We start from the raw sequence: 20,288 nt of genomic DNA, 5'->3' as shown, positions 1-20,288 counted from the left end.
AGAACCTACTTGCACCCTAATCACATTCAAGATCCACATCTTGCACATCTGGGAGAACCACGCGCGTGCACTTCTCCTGCCCCTTAGACATCAAGCTCAATTTTCAGCTCATTATCTGCTTACTTCGGCCGTGGCCGCTGGATCTTCCCCACCGCACCTCCGACTAGACCGGATATAGGTAATTATCGGCCCTGGGCTTTCGGTGTAAAAGGGTTCATCATTTCCTCCTCTCCGGTCGGTGTCGTCGTCATGGCGATAATGGATGTGTGGTGCAGCGGCTACATAATGGTATGGGATCAATACTCGAGCGGAGATGAGTATTTTCTCCTCCAAGCTCAAGATGTGAGATTTATCGCCTTGGTGGTCCCCACTAGCCGCGACCGTATGGTTTACGTTAGAAGATTGTGAGTTTTTTTTTGGGTGCATCTACTAAATGGATACTGGAATACATTAGTATAACCATTGTGCACCATAATCCGATCCGAACTGCCGAAATGGTGAATATTTGAACAAACTGTGAATGAATGCCGCATGTAGTGTACATTTATGCTTTTCAGTTGAGTTTTTCCTTGTTTCTCCCATGTACGGTACAAATTGTTTATACGTGATTCTCAAACTAAACAAAAGCGTTAGTTTGTCGCAATGTGGCAGTTTGGCTTCTGGTACCGCATGGTGGTCATACCTATTGAATGGAGTTGATATAGGGTTAAGATCCGATGTTTGTCAAACTAGGCACAACCCGCACTTTTTAGTCTCTTTTTCGAACGAGTTTGAACAAAACATGTAATGTTTTTTTTTTTTTATCGAATATGACTTCTAAATTTATTTACCTTTCCATCCTATTTGATTAAATTTGATAAAGTGTCACAAATCAGATTTGATAAAGAGTCACAAATCGATTAGATATTCACAACAATCTAACTCTGCTTCTGATGATGATGGTCGCACCTCTTACTCCTACAAAGGTTTGAGCTGGTTACAGTTACAGATATAAATTCCCTCTAGAGTTTACAGTTGCTTCACAGCGATATAAATGTTGAAAAGCTCAGGCGTCCACCTCTTAGTTCGCCTTTTTGTCCACCTAAAATATTCATAAGTATTACAAGCAATCAAGAGTAAATGAACAATCAACAAAGCATCATATTACATTAGCAACCCCGCAATCTGATGCTATCATAATTTTCAGCAATGTCAGGAATGCTCACGAGCCCCCAACATTTGCCAGAAAACTCTTACTACTAACTCAAGGTATCTTCCAAATAAGCTTCAAAATTGCATTTTTTTTTATCAAATGTTAAATTCAGTCCTCTATATCCGTAATACGCGCGCGAGGGTCAAACCATTGTAGGCTACTTTTTTTAATTAATCTACTATTAAATCAAATATTAAAAATCCATCATCACCATCGTGGCGAACAGAAATAGTTTTTGCAGTGCTACAATAATTATTAAAAACAGTTGTTATGACAACTATCCATATAAAATAATCCGTTATAGATAACTTCGTCAAGATACATAGTTTGTCAATTCATAAAAAAAAATCACTGGATAACTGTTCAAAATACAGTTTTAACGTGTGAAATGCAGTGTCTTTTAAATACTGTAAGTGTTGCTGAGCGTTTGATATGTCTGGGCATCGAATTGAAAACATTTATTCCTTTATAATATAATGAATTTTGTGAAGCACAAGTCAAGAAATTCAGTGTTCTTATTTCAACCGCGTTTCTAGAATTATATCTATGAAAGTCACTTCCTCTTTCAATTCGATCACACAAATATCAGCAAACCGTTAACTACTTTAAAATTGAATACCATAGCCAAATATACAATTCTTTGCTTCACCGACAACCATTGTAAGACGTCTAGCATCAAAGTTGAGGAAGTGGATCTATTACATCTCAAAATCAAACGCATTAGTTTATTCTGCAAGCGCTGTAATCTCGATGTTTGTGTTGCATTGGCCAGACATTAAATGGAAGGGCAAAAGTCTAGATGAGGAGAGATTATTGATTTGTATAGCTGTATTTTACTGTCAATAGTTAAATCGTTTTTCAGTCGACATAGAATTCCATACTTCATGGCAATTTTCTTGATGACATTGTCAATGTGAGAGTTGAACTTAAGTTTGTCATCAATAATCACGCTAAAATATTTAATCTCGCGAACGCGATCAATAGTCTCATCGTCAACTACAACAGAGACGTTCTCATTTACTCGATTCCGCGAAATTACCATAAATTTAGTTTTACTTGTATTCATTTTAGACTGCTTATACTTCAACCGTCTACTTAGAGAACGCAAATCTTCATTCAAGTGTAAAACGGCATCATCTAGATCCTTAGCTACAATGAATAACACAGTATCATCTGCAAAAAGATTAATGCCGCAAAATCGGAAAACACGTCGCAAGTCATTAATATACATAATAAATAAAAGGGGCCCTAATACACTTCCCTGGGGCACTCCAAGGTTATTTCCCACGGGACTGGAAACAGAATCATTAAAAACAGTCCGTTGAGTTCTGTCAGACAAATAGCTTGTCACGCCAATTAATATTAAAATCACCAGCTAATATATTTAATTTACTAGAATCAAGGAATGTCTCGAGCCAGTTCTCTAAAACTTCAACAAAACGCTGGTCACTAGAATAGGAGAATGATACAAAACACCATAATTACCCATCTTCATGCCACGTACAACTGTAATGCCCAAGAATCAGTTGCCATCAATAACTTCGTTGGTACGAAGGTTGAATTGAACTGATTCTTTGACATAAATAGCAACACCGCCAGTGTGTCTAGAATGTGATAAACAAGCAGCAACAATTTATCCCGGAATACTATACTGATCAAAAGCTTCAGTTTCTATAATATGAGTTTCAGATAATAAAACTAAAAGAGGACGTTTTTCCTCAACAATCTGACGTAATGCTAGGTAGTTTGTTGACAACCCCGCAATATTAAAATACAAAAAATCGAATTGAGTCACATTCCTGGAACTTGGTTGCTATTTATTGAAACGCAAGCTGCTTTTTTCTGATCAAAAAGTATTTTATTGAGTAAACATTTAGAGCTAAATGCGGCATGGTTCACGTCCAAGTTCATTTTACGTTCTTTATTCATTTTCGAACAATTAAAACAATTCAAATTCTTGATTCAAATTCCGTCATACGAGTTACAATTCCTTCCATCATTGGAATCACTTACGGATGAAGACAGAAACAAATGATTCACTAGGAGTGCTTCTTTTGTTTTTGAGAAGATTGGATGTAAATATTCATATGATGATTAATTCGTTCACATCGCAATCAATAATATATTTGATGTCTCTGCTCGATACGACGGGAATAAGCGCTTATGCCGAAGTAGTGGTCTACCTTATGCTGCTTTTTTATTGCAAAGTTAAGAAGTACGTTGCTGTACGTGATTGGCTATCCTACAAACAAATCGCATCGTCAACAAAGAGGGCTATATAGGGAGATGAATACAGCGTAGCATGGATGAAAGATACAGTTCGAGAGTTTAGCTTTGATCGTTAGCGATAATACACAATTTTACTGAAAAGAAAATGTAGGATTATGAGATTATGATTATTAGAGGGCTATGCATATTGATAACTTCATATCAAAATACACATCTGAACATCATAAATAAAATATAAATCATAAAACAATTAAACTTTTGTTCAGTCAAGTAATGATTTCATATGAAACAGTGTCTGAATCCGCCGTAATCTACAAATTAGGGCACTTACTTTCACCCACAAATCTCCAGTGGTGGAAATATACTCAAACCACACGCTACCGATTTTACACAATCCTAAACAATGCGTCATTATTCTTAAACGGATCACTTCACAGTTCAAATCCGACACAGAAAGAAGTCGCATCGCGTCGTTGGCGTTCCGTCAAATGTACCCCAAGACTGAATACCATAGAAAAACTGGCCCCGATTTTTTTTCGACAACTGTGAAGTACCTAGACCTACGGTAGTACCCTCATAAACATCACAGTTAAAAGTCACATAGTTTTTCCTGTTCGTGTCTTTTAGACTCATCACCGGTGCACCGTTTGAATTAATTGTTGAAAACCAGCTACCGCTATTCTCACACCATCTTTCTACCCGGACTTTCCGCGTGTGCCTTTGCTTTTCCCCAAAGTACAAACAGACATCAATTCCTCCGTCTAAGACCCCGCGACTGGTCGTTTGCATGCCAACCGGCAATCAACACTATTTGAGCGTCGTCGTCGTCGTCGTTATGGAACTGAATGGTTTTCAAGTGGCTTCTGGGTTTTGGAATTGCAGTTGAAACCAGAAAGCATAATAAAAACCATTCCCGGAAGTGATTCTTCCACCTTGGGAAAACTGGTACGGCGGAAGTGAAGGTTGGAAATCGATATCACGGGGAGTTTGCATTCTCATTCAAATTACTGTGCTCACCAAAAAGTCCGCTGATGAATGACGCCGTGCGCGCAAAGGGACTGGAATACCGCTGGGAGGAAAATCGATATCCCCCCGCGCCGCTAAGGTTGATTTCCATAAACAAAAACAATTTTCCAACCGGTGCACGCGGTGTGCCGGCAGCCCTCGACGTCGCGACAGGATTGTTGGGAAAATGGATTGTGTTTCTTGGTTTGTCCAATAACAACTACGGCGGTAGTGGGTGCCCGACCGGTGTAACACCGGTTAGGTGGTTGTAGGTCGGGTCAGGTTGAGTGTAATGACCTTTTTGGTGTGGAAGAGAAATTGTCATGCAAGACTGTTTACTGGAATGGTTCGTCAAGATGATGTGAGACTAATTTGTGACATGCGAATGTCATCAAGGTGATTCTTAATTACCGGTAGACATGATAATGTTTTGAGGGTGATTGAATAGCAATTGAATTGGGTAGTGAATTTGAAGTTGTTTCTTTTTGGGCAACAGGCTGAAATGATGCTATCGTTATAAATGGATGTATCCAACAATCCATAATGGTTAGTGTTGACGCACGGTACCATCTAATGGTAACTATTTAAGTATAGCCTCATTGGAAAAAAATATGAGGGTCTGATAAGTCCCATGAGGACTTAGTGTTTTCAAATTGGATTCCAGAAAATGATTCTGATGCAATTTCCAAGTCACTGTAGAGTAATTATGGCTATGTTTTTGGTTTCTTTTTAAGTTTCAGGACGGGAATTACTTTTTGTAATATTAATAATAGTTTAATAAGCGGCGCCGGTGGTGTAGTGGTAAGCGTGATTACCTCTCACCCCAGCAGGCCTGGGTTCAATCCCAGTCGGCGCCGCCGGGATGTTCTGCGGCATAAAATCTCTGATCACGCCTTCCTTCGGATGGGAAGTAAAGCCGTTGGTCCCCGGTCCATGAGTTGATGGGTCCATAGGTAGGTTCCAGGTGTGGGAGCTGCCTCCCTGGTGTCGGTAGCATTGGTGCTCAGCACGGAAAACAAGATCGACGGAAAACAAATCAAGGAAAAACAAATAATAATAGTTTAATATTGAAGGGATCTTTGTGTCAACCTTGTGCACCACTACACTATAACAGTAACAGAGTTTCCATTAATTCTCTTACTCTTGTTTATTAAAAATGGGTTTCTTAGATAAAACATATTATTCGTCAATTTTACCTGTTGCGGAAGATAAAGTGTTTATTGTGTTATACCTTTTGACTATAGTGAGATAGATGATTGTACAGCCATCCAGGGAGGTGACACCACCGAGTTGATGATTGATATAGGATTATAAAGGTTGAACACGGAAAAATCCGGACACGAAAATATTGTCGGGGTTTTAAAATGCGTTATTTATTTTTCATAGTTCAATGCAACAGCTATACATTAGTAGGTATTATGCTTATTGTAAGACCATTGTTTCAGTCTTCTTTCTTACAATAGACCATTGCTTGAACTTTTCTTCGTACACGGCCCATCATCTTTTGCACGAGCCCTGCTTCCACTTGTTTGGCTGCAAAATTACATTTCCGCTTGAAATCCTTCAGTTAAATTCCAGTTCTTGCCTTTTTCTTCAGGATGTGCTTCAAAATTGACCAGTATTCCTCGATTGGCCTTAATTCCGGAGTATTGGCCGGATTCATGTTCTTGGGAATCCCTGTGTCCCGGCTAATAATTGTGGTGTTTTTTTAATTTCTCATTTTTATCTGCTTAAGAAAATAATGTTCTACCTTATTTCGTTGTTTTTCCTTTCAATTTAAATAATTTTCATTTCACGTTCAACCACAAGGCGGTGGTGGTGGTGTCTTGCTAGCAGTTCGTTCTACTTTTAACTCACGGTTACTTCATCCACCTAATAGCTCAGCTGTCGAACAGGTGGCTGTTACCCTACCGTTGAAAGTGATCTTCATTTGCGTGTTGTATTTACCCCCGGATCGATTTGATCAACACATTTATTCACTTTTTTGGGTTGTATCCAAGATGAATGCGACTGACGAAATCCTTGTCGTTGGTGATTTCAATCTTGCTTCAGTCAACTGGGCATCGAATGAAACAGGGTTCTTTCATCCTCGCTCTAATGGCTCATACATTACACCTGGCATCTGTAGTAGGTTGCTACAATACTGCTGATCTTCTGCAACGGAACGAGATCTCCAATGAAAATCATAGACTGACTTGATCTATGTTTCCTTAGCCGTGAACTCGTCTCTAATTGCTCGGTTCAACTAGTTAAACGTTGCAGACACCATTCACCCCTGCAGTTATCATTACACTTATATCAGGCTTGCACTTTTCGGGTTACCGTGGACAGCGTATCGTATGACTACCGTAGGACTGACTTCGAGGGAATGGCAACCTTTTTCGAAAACATCAGCAGGGACGATGAACTCCGAGATCGTGACGCGAATGCTGACCCTTCTATTTTCTCGAATATTATCGTGTATGCGATCGACCAGTTTGTATCCATGACAACTCCACTCATATCTATTTTTTTTCCCTTTGGTTTGTTTTTTCCGTCGATCTTGTTTTCCGTGCTGAGCACCAATGCTACCGACGTGCCAGGAAGGCAGCTCCTACACCTGGACCCTACCTATCGACCCATCAACTCATGAACCGGGGACCAGCGGCTTTACTTCCCTTCCGAAGGAAGGCGTGATCAGAGATGTTATGCCTCAGAACATCCCAGCGGCGCCAACTGGGATTGAACCCAGGCCTACTGGGGTGAGAGGTAATCACTTTTACCACTACACCACCGGTGCCGTTACACTCATATCTAGTAACCCTCGTTGGACCAACGACCGAATCAAGCGACTGAAGTCATCCAAACGAGCTACCTTGAAGACATTTTGTAAACTTCGAACGGATGCATCGAAGAGGAAGTACAACCTCGTTAACAAACAGTACAAGCGGCTCAACAAACAGCTTTATCAAGCCCATCAGCGCCATCTACAAACTAAACTCAAAGCAAATCCCAAGAGCTTCTGGTATCATGTGAACGATTAACGGAAGGAATCGGACTTACCTTCTACAATGTACAATACGGATCAAGAAGAATCAGATACGGAGGGAATCGCTGACCTGTTCATGTCACAATTCAGTAGTGTCTTCGTCAAAGAAAATTTACCTAACGAGCACGTCGTAGCCGCCGTAAGTGATGTTCCCGTACTTTCTGCTGTTGGGCCGCATCCGCCTATCTCGACTACTGATGTTCGTAGAGCAGGACTTCGTTTGGAAAATTCTTTTAGCACTGGTCCTGACGGAATCCCTTCCGCGGTTGTTAAGATCTGTATTGGAGTGCTGGCCGCACCTTTAGCATTCATCTTCAACCTCTCTTTGGATTCTGGAATCTTTCCTGACTGCTGGAAGGATTATTTTGTTTTCCCTGTCTTCAAAAAAGGCAATAAGCAGTCGGTGTCATACTACCGTGGTATCGTTGCTTTATGTGCAGTCTCAAAACTTTTTGAACTATTGGTGCTAGATTATTTAAAACACACATGCTCTAGTTATATCGCGACTGAACAACACGGTGTTATGCCGAAGAGGTCGTTCAATACACATCATCAATCATACGCAAGATGGAAAGACGTCATCAAGTGGATGCTATCTACATCGATCTTTCTGCTGCTTTTGATAAAATCAATCACGAGATTGCAGTGGCCAAACTAGAGCGACTTGGTTTTCACGGTTCCCTTCTTGATTGGCTTCGCTCATACCTCACCGGTCGACATATGTCAGTGAAGATTGGAGATCATTTTTCTCAACCGTTCGCTGTTTCTTCTGGTGTACCTCAAGGCAGTCATTTGGGACCGTTCATATTTTTATTGTATCTGAATGACGTTCACTTTTCGATCCGTCGCCTGAAGCTGTCTTATGCTGACGATTTCAAACTATACTTTGTCATCAAAGATCGAAATGATGCATTATTTCTTCAGTAGCAGCTGGAGGTTTTTGCTGTTTGGTGTGACAAGAACAGGATTGTATTAGCTGTAGTGGTAAGTGTGATTACCTCTCATCCCAGCCGGCCTGGGTTCAATCGCAGTTGACGCCGCCGGGATTTTCTGAGGCATAACATCTCTGATCACGCTTTCTTTCGGAAGGGAAGTAAAACCGTTGGTCCCCGGTTCATGAGTTGATGGGTCGATAGGTAGAGTCCAGGTGTGGGAGCTGCGTCGGTAGCATTGGTGCTCAGCACGGAAACAAATCAAGGAAAAAAAAAGATGATACAATTCTGTTATTACCAGATCAGCTGTAACTACACAGAGAACCGATAGACGGTGCGTGGGACTAGCATTCATCCTCAATATCTCGGCTGTCATTACAGCGAGTATTACGTCAACATATTCTTTGCCATTCCACTCTTGATCAGCATTCGGACGTGGCCGGCGCTGATATTGCCTTATTTTAGATCACCAGTATTAGTGGTGATCTAAAATAAGGCAATATCAGCGCCGGCCATGTCCGAATGCTGATCAAGAGAGGAAGGGCATAGAATATGTTGACGTAATACTCGCTTTAATGACAGCCGAAAACACCTCTGCACTTCCACGAGTAATCACTGGGATGTTGGATAAAAGGGTTGGATTGCAACAGGATTCGTTTTGGTAATCTATATACTGAATTGATGTCTACACGATTCCATAGCGCAAAGGAGCTTGGATTTGAACCCACGGACTTCTGCTCAGTCAGAAAAATCGGTCGCCCCTAGGCCACCGAGCTCCTTATATCACAAAACAATTACGGTCAAGTTTTAGTTCAATTTTGTTTTTACTATGTGTCGATCCTGGTGACGACCTCACCGACGACGACAACAACTGCTCTTGAAAAGAATTTGATATGGATCTCCAAGCATCACGTCTATCCTAAAACTCAAATATTACTTCTTTTACCTACCCGTTTTTTTAATCGAATTTAATTACGCTCAGTAGTGTAAGGGGTTTGGGTTCTAACCCACGATCTTCTGCTCAGTAAGCAAAAACGGTCGCTCTAAGACTACCGTGCCCCTTACATCACAACAAGCTACAAACAACGATCGTTCATTATCGGTTACAATAAGCTATTAAAATTAAATGAAGTCCCCGAAAGTAGTTAACAATGTCTTCCGAACCGGATCAGGCGTACGTCACAGTTGTCTAAATACAGGTTTTACTTCTCCGAATCGTTCCACAGATTTCTATTATTAACGATTCTATATAATAGAGGCCTGGATAGATCAACTCAGTAATGTAACGAGGCTTGGGTTTTAACCAGCAAAAACGGTTGCTCTATAGCCACCGTGCCCTTTACATTACGACAATCTACGACCGACTTAACAAAAAGATATTCAAATAAAGCGACGTCCCCGAAAGCAGCCACTAATGTCTTCCAAACTGGATCACGCATACATCCTTTCCGAAATTCATGGCTTAAACAATTCAACTTTTGATTATTAACTGCGATTTATGCTCTCGGAACCCAACGATGCCGGTTTATTCTGTTGTGGGAGAGCTTGCGATTAAACCCATGATATTCTGCTACGGGGTCATCGAGTTTCTGAAAACCGCTTGTTATGTAATGTAATAAACAACAGAGATACGCGATATTTCATATACTTTCAGCGGTTGATGTTCAATTTTAAATATACGAATCGTACTGCCTACGACGGCGACTACGACGGCGACTAATGACGGCAACAAGAAAAATTATGAAGGTCAATCATTTTCCAGGATGCTTTCAAGAACTGGCTGTGTTGGTGTTAGATTAGATAAGATTAGATTTGATTAGTGATCGTTATCACTAGAAGCGGAGCAAAATGCCTTCACTTCGATAGCGCCTAGTGAAAATAGGGATCCAAAGATTCCTTACTTCATTTGAATATGTGAGTGCCTGTCTTCAGTTAGTTAAAACACATCGGGTTTTGGAACTGGTTACACTTGTAGTAACCGTTAGTAACCTACTCCATGATTGACCAGACTCAGCGAAACTTGCACAAAGAACCACATTAATGGGGCTGGGATTAGTAATCCATTCTCAGTGTGCAAACTCTGGTGAATCAGTACTTTCAAGATCAGAGATTTTGAAAGCAACGGATTATTACGGATTGTTACTAGAGACCGAGTATACATCTGCATCCCTACGGTAGTCACAAGAAGGGCGGTTTTGTTACTGGAAAGGGTGAATTCGATCAGGAATCACTTTGGAACGTTATGCGATCTTTTAAAACATGGTGAGAAAATGATGCGAACTCAGTAATGTAAAGGGAATCTTCTGTTCAGTATGCAAGGGTCATCAATAAGCCACCAAGTCCATTACAAATCACACAAAAAAAAAACCACTGCAACCGACGATCGTTCACGCCTGAAGACATAAATCTAATCATATAATACAAACGCCTTCAAAAGCAGTCAACAATGTTTTCAACACGGATCATGTCACATTTTACTCAAAATACCAATATTTCCGTACCGTTAAAGACTTCTATACTTAAAAATGGAACCTGGTATTGACCTCAGTGTCTTCGAAGTTAGCAAAAACGGCCAACGGACTCCTTACATTACAAAATACTGTTTCGATCGACGATTGTTCAAGCCAAACTGCAAATTACAAACTCGTTTACCGAACTCCTGTAAATTATTTCTGGCTGTCAAATCAAGTTTATATTTCAATTTCAACTGTGAAAGTGAGAAATAGACTGTGACCAGCATTAGTGTTTTCACATCCCAGCGGAGGTCGCTGGGATTTTTCTTAGGCTTAAAAATCTCTGGTTGTGTTTTCCTTAGGAAGGGATGTAAATCCGTGGGTCCTGGCCAATCCTCTGCTAAGAAGGAGGGTTGCTGAAGCCACCACCATTGGTAGTGTCAGCACTGTAGTCTACAGTTTTTATGCTATGTTTATATGTGCATTGACGTTAAAAAATCTTATGTGAATAATCAGTAATGAAAATGAATTTATCATGATTAGCTTGTCTCATTTAAAAATCAATATAATAAATATTTAATTCCTACATGTACGCGCTTGTCGAACATTTATCACGTTTATTTTGCCGCGCAACAAATCAAACATCTATGTAGACGGAGCATAATTTTTCAATGTTTGCATCAGCTGTTTTAGATTGACAGATAATCGAGCCAGAGGACCAACAGCTTTGGCTTCAAGTAAAATGTTGGTAGATGACGTTTCTGCCACCGGAGTGGTCCTGGCCCATGTGGGATGTGATGGATGCGATATGTTATTGTTATTGCATAATTGTTTTTCAGACAGATTTAACTTTATGGAGCAGACGCGAATGGCCATGTGTCTCTTGCTCTGTGTGATTTGCTTATTTAGGTCCAAGGTGAAAACAATTGGGAATTTAAAGCGTGTAATTTCGCTATAACCATACGCCATAAAAGGCTAGCACAAGAGTTAGTACTCATGTTCCAACCGTCAGAGGAAAATGGAGCAACCTTAACATTTCAAGACTAGATGCTTCAAACGACGAACCAATCATAAATAACCAAAATGGAACGAGGAGTCCACGTTCCATCCATTTATCGGTTTCTGAAACATCGTGTTTAAATCTTTGGTTCAAACAGGCTCGATGTTTAATAAATAATCTTGTCCCTTAAGTACTGCACAGTAAGCCTTGCCATTTTGGTGTGTGTGGCGCATCTTTGATGTGCAATATATAGCAAATCGACAAGAAAAATTATGGAGGTACATTCATCATTTTCCAGGAAGATCGTTACAAGTTTTGTTTGCAATAGCTCCTGGGCCCCTTTCTATTACTATTCGAGATTTGGCGTATAATGCGCCATTTTGTCGATTTCAAGGTTTTACGTGGTTTTATGGCTATTTCAGACGGTCTTCAGGCCATTTTAGACGCTTTTTCCGTCATTTTTGCCTCATAACATTTGTCTTCAACATTGATGGGTCTTGAGTTTATTGGTACTTCTGAAAGTGAATCGCTACCACCAAAATTTTGGGAACCGTTGAGTTAATTTATCAATCTTAGAGTAGTTATTATCACCTGAAAAAGCATGGATCCTCCCAAATTTATCAATCAAGGGATTTTTTAAACATGCATGTTCAGAAGCCTCACTATCATGCTACAACATGAGCCTAAGAAAGAATCATTTGCATCGTGAACGTTGTAGATACAAATGGAAATGTAATTTTCTCCTTCGGAAATAAAGATAAGGACGACATACAAAATTGTACAGGAAATTGGTAATTTTCGAAGCACGATTTAGCGATGATCACTTAGGTGATACAAACATTAAGTAAAATCCCACTAGGGACGTAATAAATCCAAAGAAGAAGAAGAAGAAGAAGAAGTCCATGACACAATCTGATATTCAAGAATTACTCAATAATACAGGTAAAAATAGAGTTACACTTCAAAGATAAACCCTTGGTGATCACCACTTCACCAGGAAACACGCAAAACTGCAGCAAATCATCAATGAAACCTTCCAACCTCGTAAGTGAGCCATTTAATACCCACTCGGCAACCATTTGCAGCACTGATTGCTTCTCAATGTCAATGGCTTCCACTCACGATAATTCTTACCTGTTATTGTTGATGTTTGATTTCATTTTCTCGTCCGTTCTCGAGTTGTTGCGTTTTTGTAAGGCAAATTCGGTGCAACAGAGCCAGCTCGCCGCCATAATTACTATTCAATAGGTGGCGGCTCGCCTATTCTTCTCTCCATTGTGACTCTCAATGGAAGAAACGACCAAAGGTCAGTACCCCACAACGTTGCCCCGCGAAATCGCGACGGTTTATTAATTATATCGATCATTGTCGAGTTTAACCTTCACACAAGAAGCATGATGTGCAGACACATTAAATGCGGTGCGAACAATTGCTAAATTTTACACTTTTTTGTGCGTGCTCTGAAAATCTGTTTGAAGCTTTCCCAGATGAATTTGACTGGCTGGAAGTGTGTTGCTGCAACCAACGGGTCTTTACTGACCGTGTTTCGCTCGATTTAAATACCATCCTTGTGTTGTTCGGTAGGAGTTTGTTATGCTCATTTAACTATATATGCATCGCATCCAACCGAGTGAATCATTATTGCTGTTACCTAACACCAATGAGGTTGGAGGTAGGTTTGGTGCCAAAGAAGAAGAATCTGCATTATTCGATGATTCCTTCCCGGGAGAAGTTTAAATCGTAAATAAAATATGGCTTTGAAATCATAAGTTAGACGAAAAGTTATGATTTTGAATGAGATGAAATCATTTTTTTTTTCGATTTTATAACGGCGAATCATTTCGAGGTCATCAATACCACACCATAGGCCGTGAAACAGTTATGCATACTTTGATGGGGTATCCAATTTCTGGAATAGGTAAATACCATACACAGTGAGGAGGAGAAGCGGTTCTTCGATTGTGCAAATGCGAAAGAGCAAACGAGCATGAAATTTTATGTAGCATACTTAGTGCTTGTACTTGCCATAAGCGCTTCTTCTCCATGTTCTTCTTGTCGTAGTGCACAGGAATTTCCCCAACCCAATCCGATTCGAATCCGATTGCATTCGACACTGCTCCGGGGTCCGGGTCATTCGCCAAAGCTGTCGAACGAGTCGCGTTCGCCGGAAAGTAAACGAACGGCATGGTTTAGGTGGTGAGCCTTTGTTGTGTTTCCAATAACCATAAAAACGCAAGCTGTGCAATTTACTGCAAGTAATGAACGTTAGTCGGGAAATATCCTTGGTTTTGTGCTTTATGCAGTTGTGAAATGCTGGAATTCTCTTCGTTTCCGCGTAGAAGTTTTTTTTTGCGCTGGGAAGAGGAACATTCCTTGTACATGTAACATTTTAATTACTGTTTTTTAAATTAGCAATGCCGGTCTAGATGGCCACTGGGCGGTTAGTCTATGGCTTCAACCGAAGAGATTCGCACTCTTTCTTCCAAGGTATGCCATAGGTAGACTAAGTTCTTCGGGGTGAAGCTGTGCAGAATAGAGGCATCGAACTGTTGTTGGATTAATTTTGTCCGTTGATGATACCGATGAGCCGAAGGAGTTGTTATAGTGATTATCGTTAGTCTTGTTTAACCAGTTCTTATGACCCGTTTCTGTGTATGCTCAATTTAGTGTTCGTTACTTTATGTTAATATTTGCGTTTCTCTTGATTCATTTCAGGTGTAATAAACCTTCTTGTTATGAGGATTGCCGTTTGGTTTTGTGAAAACACTTTTACCGTATATTGAAGCTTCACTGGTGGTATTCAGTAATGGATAAGATATTCGGTGAGTGTTGCATTAAATAATTAAACATATAATACAATTTATATTAAATAGTTACGTGATTTTTCCATTATATGTTTCTACAGTACCTTCCCGTTATTGGCAGCTTTCTGATTTGTTTCTTGTTAAATCTTGTACAATCACGAATAGATTAAAGTGTCCGATGACAAAAATTCATGTGTTGCCAAAAAACGGGAAGGAACCAGTGGCGTTTTCTTAACCTCAATCCACCTGTGCACCAACTCTCAAAACATAAACAATTATCAAAATATTGCTTGCAATGGATAGATATCGAGTAAACTAGAAAATTAAGTGTATTTTCAACATGATCCGAGTATGAATATGGCATTAAATCTGGTTTTGAAAGTTGGTGCACAGGTAAAAAGTGAGGTTACGGGATGCCACTGGATTTCACATTTGTTTATTTTTAGAAAAAAATATAAGCTTAGATTGTATAATCGTGTATTTTTCAATGCAGCTCATTGACGCAGGCATAACATTTTTCGAGAAAAAAGACCCCTAGACATTCCTTTAAAATGATGAAAAATGATTCGATACAAAACCAGATTTAGGGGTAATCTAGACCGAGGCTACTAGGTTGATCGCTATTAGTCCAAATGGCTCTTTTTGCTAATAACTTACCACATTTCAATGTCCGGACTTGGATAGCACAAATTATGTCATCCGGGATTTGAATGTTTTTCAATGTCTATGATGCAAAAAATATTTTTCAGTCCTAAATATTAAAAAAAAATACAGTCTGTCAACTTTTCCACTAGAAATCTCGAAGTGTTTTTTTCTAATCTGGGATTTTTCATTCATTATGCATTTATTTTGTCATTCGTTTAGGGTGGCTTTTCAGTCTAGCAAAATCAAAATCCTGTTATTTTCTTTTTGTCCGACGTTTCGGTCCATTTGGTACCTTTTCCAGGGACTCTAGTTACAGTTTTGTCGCCCAGTGTAGTCCTGTAAAACGTGTAACTGTCGTGAGGTTAGAGTTTTCCCGCATAAACTATTGAGTCCCTGAAAAACCCTCACCTTGGCTAGTTTTTGCACCTTGTTGCTGGTGGGCGGGCTTAATTTCATGCTTTAAAGTGGAGTGTTGGAGACGGTTGGTTTAGGTTCGGCATCGTTGGCTCATGCCGTGGCAGAATAGTGTCATGAGCATGTTATGAGGATTACTGAGCTTCCCCTCTCTGATGAACTACTGCATGAGAAAACCAAAGATCTAGTCTAGCAGTGATAGTATCACACTTGTTACTCCTTTGTTTGAGAGCCGCGTCGTAGTACGTTTACGTATAGGCACTGACGTTGGATGCGATACTGGCGGGTTTTTCCGTTCCATTCTACTCAGAAGTAGCTTGAAATTCTCCTTTGATTTCACAAAGAATACGCCTCACACTTAACTGTGAACTATTTTTAGAATTACCTTAAAATTCCAATAATGTCCAACGTTGATGGCCTTTAATAATTAAAGTAGCAAGTTTGGCTTTTTATTTTTTTTTTATTACAGGGTAAATCAATTGCAGTGATATTTTTAAAGCAACATCTTTAAAAAATCTGGGAAAATCTGGAACACATTTAAAAAAAAACTGGAAATATATGTGGTCTGTCTGTGTATCTGGCAAGACGACTAAAAATCTGGAAAATCCAGATAAATCTGGAATACTGGCAACGCTGCTTGTAACTATTTTTTATCGATCTTCAGATCAATCATAAGTTCTCAGGCTTGTCATTGATATTATTTAACTCCTCTGAATAAAATATTCCGAGAGTTTGCTTTGCTGGATCTACTAGATTTTATATTAATGAAATGTCTCCTGGTTCACACTGATTTCAGATCACCGAAGTCGGTCAAACTTTTTCGGGCTTTGAACGACTGATAAACTGAACTTCCAAATGACCGTTACACAATAAAATCCATATTTTTTATTTCTAATAATTGAATGGGGCTCCAGGCATGGAAAATCATTTGCATTCATTTCGTGCATTCATTTACGTTCATTTGCACCTAACTTTTTTTTATCAACAGGAATTCCGCAAAATAATGTATGGAGTTTTTGTAGGTTTTGTTATTAGCTACAACTTTTGTTAAGAACGCAAATCCGTATATCTTATGCATGACGAACCAGAGCGAACAGAATCCACTACTGTTTTTTAGTGAATGTATTTTACATTCACTGAAAAACAGTAACAAGTTTTGCCCGCTCTAATTCGTGATGCATAAAAGATACAGATTTGAGTTTTGGGCAAAAGTTGCAGCTAATAACAAAACCTACTAAAGCTCTATACATCATTTTGCGGAATGCTGTTGATGGCAAAAGTTAGAAGCAAATGAATGTAAAAAAATGTAAATGATTTTCCATGCCTGGGGCTAACTGCTTAGGTTATCTCAACTGACGAGACTGTCAGCCATAGGCTGGTTCATCTCTTAGTATGGGGTTAATAACTGTGTGTGAGTCGAGTTTGTACGGTGGATCACAAGTCCTTGTTCCCAACAAGTTGATAGATCCCCAACAAGTATGCCAAATATGTAGCTCAAATTGGCCCATATTTTGTATGAAATGTGCCCTCGAAGAAACATTTTATTAGTAGTCTCAAAGTGACTAGAAAATTCCCTTCTATCGAATGGTGAAGGTTTCTGCAATACCGATTTATTTTGTTTTAGTTTATACTAAAATTTTAGTCATTTAGTATCTGACGCGTTGTGGCAAAGTGGTCTGTGTGGCTTAATCTATTGTGTAACTGTCAAATTTACGTCAACGCAACGCAAAAGGATCTAATATGGGTGGCCCTTAAGACTTGAAAAAGTTCTAAGATCTCGGACTCTGGTGCCTCTCACCCCAAAAGGCCTGGGTTTAATCCCAGTCGGCGCCGCCGGGATTTTCTGATGCCTTTTTGATCACGAAGTAAAGCCGTTGGTCCCCGGTTCATGAGTTGATGGGTCGATAGGTGGTGTCTGCCTTCCTGGCGTCGGTATCATTGGTACTCAGTACGGAAAACAAGACCGACGGAAAACTAATCAAGGGAAAAAAATGATTACGCATGGCCTTGCAAAACTTAAATTTTGGAACTAAGAACAAGAATTTTAGATCTCGAACTAACCAAAACTAAGATAAATTTACCAGTTATGGCAAGTACACCAGTTATGGCACTGCTCCATTTAAACTTCATAGGCCACATGGTTCATGCCATAACTGGTACATTTTTTAAGTAATGCCATAACTGGTACACCTCTGTTTCTTAATTCTGAGCCGATATTTTTTTTACATCTCAAAATTTGATAGTTCAGGTCCTTCGACAACATTATACACATTCTGGAACTTTTATTTTTTTACCTCGGGCTTTGAAAATTATCATTTTATGAAAATTTATTCTACTGCATCTCCTGGCCACGACTCTCTCGAAGCTAAATGCACGGGTTTTACTTTTCAGCTTCTGCTTGTAACTTACAAGAAGACATTTGTTTTATACGAAATGAGCATACAGTAACCCCAACCTGGTCTAAACAAGGTGTGGAATTGATGGGTTGTATGTATTGGTGCAGTTCGTTTTCACTCGGCTTTCAATCGGCTTCGCACGATTCGCTTCTTTCGTACACTCAAGCATGCTCGTTATAACTTTTGTTACAATCAGCGTTTGCATAGGAAATTGAATATGGATTAGCGACATTCTGTATGAAACCAATATTTATGATTGTTCTTCCACTGAATGTTGAGATAATTTATTGATTATCGTAGGGGAAATTGATGTAATGTTGGCCTAAATGCCCCTAATTCGGGCCCATACATAAATTCAGCAATCGACTAAATTTTCAATAGCAACAAAACATATCCATAATAAAATTGATAAATATCAGATTTTTAGCGATGGGTCCAATTTTAGATCCGTAGGCCAACATTAAAGCCATTTCCCCTATTACCACACTGTATACCATGAAAAAGCAATCTGCCGGTGAATTTTTGCCCCTTTTCAAGAAATGAGTTAATATAAAAAAAAAAAAAAACAAAACGCCAGTTGATATTTCCCGAAGACTTTATAAAAGAATACAATCAAGTGAGATATGGGGGCGACCCTGGCGTAGTGGTTAACATCCATACCTCTCACGCCAAAGTCACGAGTTCAAATCTCACCCCCGGACAAGTCACGAATGACCCAAGAGTGTTAAAGTGACTATAATAAAAAAAAAAAAAAAAAAAAAAAAAAAAAAAAAAAAAAAAAAAAAAAAAAAAATCAAGTGCAATCCTCATGCAAACATACTTCATATTTCGCAAATTTGCTTTCGAGTGTTATGTTGTGAGCATCCTCTCCTGCAATATTTACCTGTTTCCCCTCTACCAACACATACGTGAGGGCTGTAATCCCTCCATATATATGCAGTGGGCATATAAAGCTGATACTCTGTAGATATTTATGGTTGACACTAATCACATATATAAATCAGCGTAATTGGTTGAAGGACAGTCTAGAAACAGCGAGGGGTGAACGGTACCACCCACTGCATATAGGGAGGGGTTCCTTCCTTCCTTCCTCGCATTTCAAGCTTATTGCTTATCGCATATTAGCTTTTTGGTGGAGGAGAACCAGACCCAGGCTGAAAGCCTCCCTAATAAAGTAAACTAAACTTATGTTAACTTATTAGATTTTTGTGTACTCTCAACTTAGTGTTCTAGATGTACTTCCACGGTTAATAATTGAGAGCTTTCGATGCCTGTACCATGTTTGCATTCGTATAATTGTGTGGCAAGTACAATCATACTTTATGTCCAGGGAAGTCGAGAAATGTTCCAACCCGAAACATTTCTAGACCGGACCGGGAATCGAACCCAGCCACCTCCAGCATGGTCTTGATTTGTAGCTGCGCCTTTTACCGACTGACCTGAGAAAGACCCTAAGCAGGGGTTACTGTACATATATGCTACCTTGATTTAACTCCAGAGGATTTCTACTTAATAAATTCATCGCAGATTACCACATAATTCCAGTGGCATAGCGCAACTACTTATGTAGCATCTTTCCGTATCTGAAGATGAAGCCATTTATCTATTTCACAAGTTTTTTTTTATGTTCACAAACATACATTTGCACCGATTCAAATGTTGCGGTAAATCTCCAGTTCTGTTCTGATGATGCATTCCTATTCACACTTTACTCCTTCAATGAGCAAAGGCTACCAAAGTACCCTGAGTAATATATTACATTTCGCTGGCCATCTGATGGAGTGTGGAAAAGAAAATGAGCTGTGAAAAACTACACCGATGCGTTTGATGTGAAGCGCGTAGTACGGAGATCCAATCTTAATTAACCATGATAATAGGGTAATTCAATTCTAATTAGGGTTTCGTGCTGATCTTGAAATATTAATATCTGATTAATTGAATGTGGGTGGATTTCTTCATTTGCAGAACAGCCGGGTATCGATTTCATGGGCGTATTGACTGATTACCAGAAACGCCATTCGTACAATTTCCAACTGCATTACCCGAATGTATCCACATCAGATAAACATATATCACGGTCACCCAATGGCATTAATTCCGACCGCTTTAGGTTGTCTCATTGGAGCGTCTACTCGAGCTTCAACATCATGCAACTCGCCAGCAAGCGGTGTAGCATGTTAGTGTTCGTTA

At 39.5% G+C, this 20,288-nt stretch overlaps 1 protein-coding gene across 2 annotated transcripts in view; it reads left to right on the top strand.

Annotated features, from left to right (window-relative positions):
• nuf (rab11 family-interacting protein nuf) overlaps window positions 1–20,288 on the top strand; it is a 346,264-nt gene that overhangs the window by 86,545 nt on the left and 239,431 nt on the right. For both annotated transcript variants that reach the window (XM_065223419.1, XM_065223421.1), the window contains one exon: window positions 14,555–14,661. In XM_065223419.1, coding sequence (XP_065079491.1) covers window positions 14,646–14,661 — 16 coding nt within the window. In that variant the 5' untranslated portion in view covers window positions 14,555–14,645. The remainder of the gene's footprint in view (window positions 1–14,554; window positions 14,662–20,288) is intronic.

This window comes from Ochlerotatus camptorhynchus, unplaced genomic scaffold (assembly GCF_037179485.1).
Source record: "Ochlerotatus camptorhynchus isolate MF236.1 unplaced genomic scaffold, CSIRO-AGI_Acam_v1.1 ptg000192l, whole genome shotgun sequence".
In the NCBI taxonomy this organism is placed as follows: domain Eukaryota; kingdom Metazoa; phylum Arthropoda; class Insecta; order Diptera; family Culicidae; genus Ochlerotatus; species Ochlerotatus camptorhynchus.
This window is presented reverse-complemented; position numbering and strand designations above follow the sequence as displayed.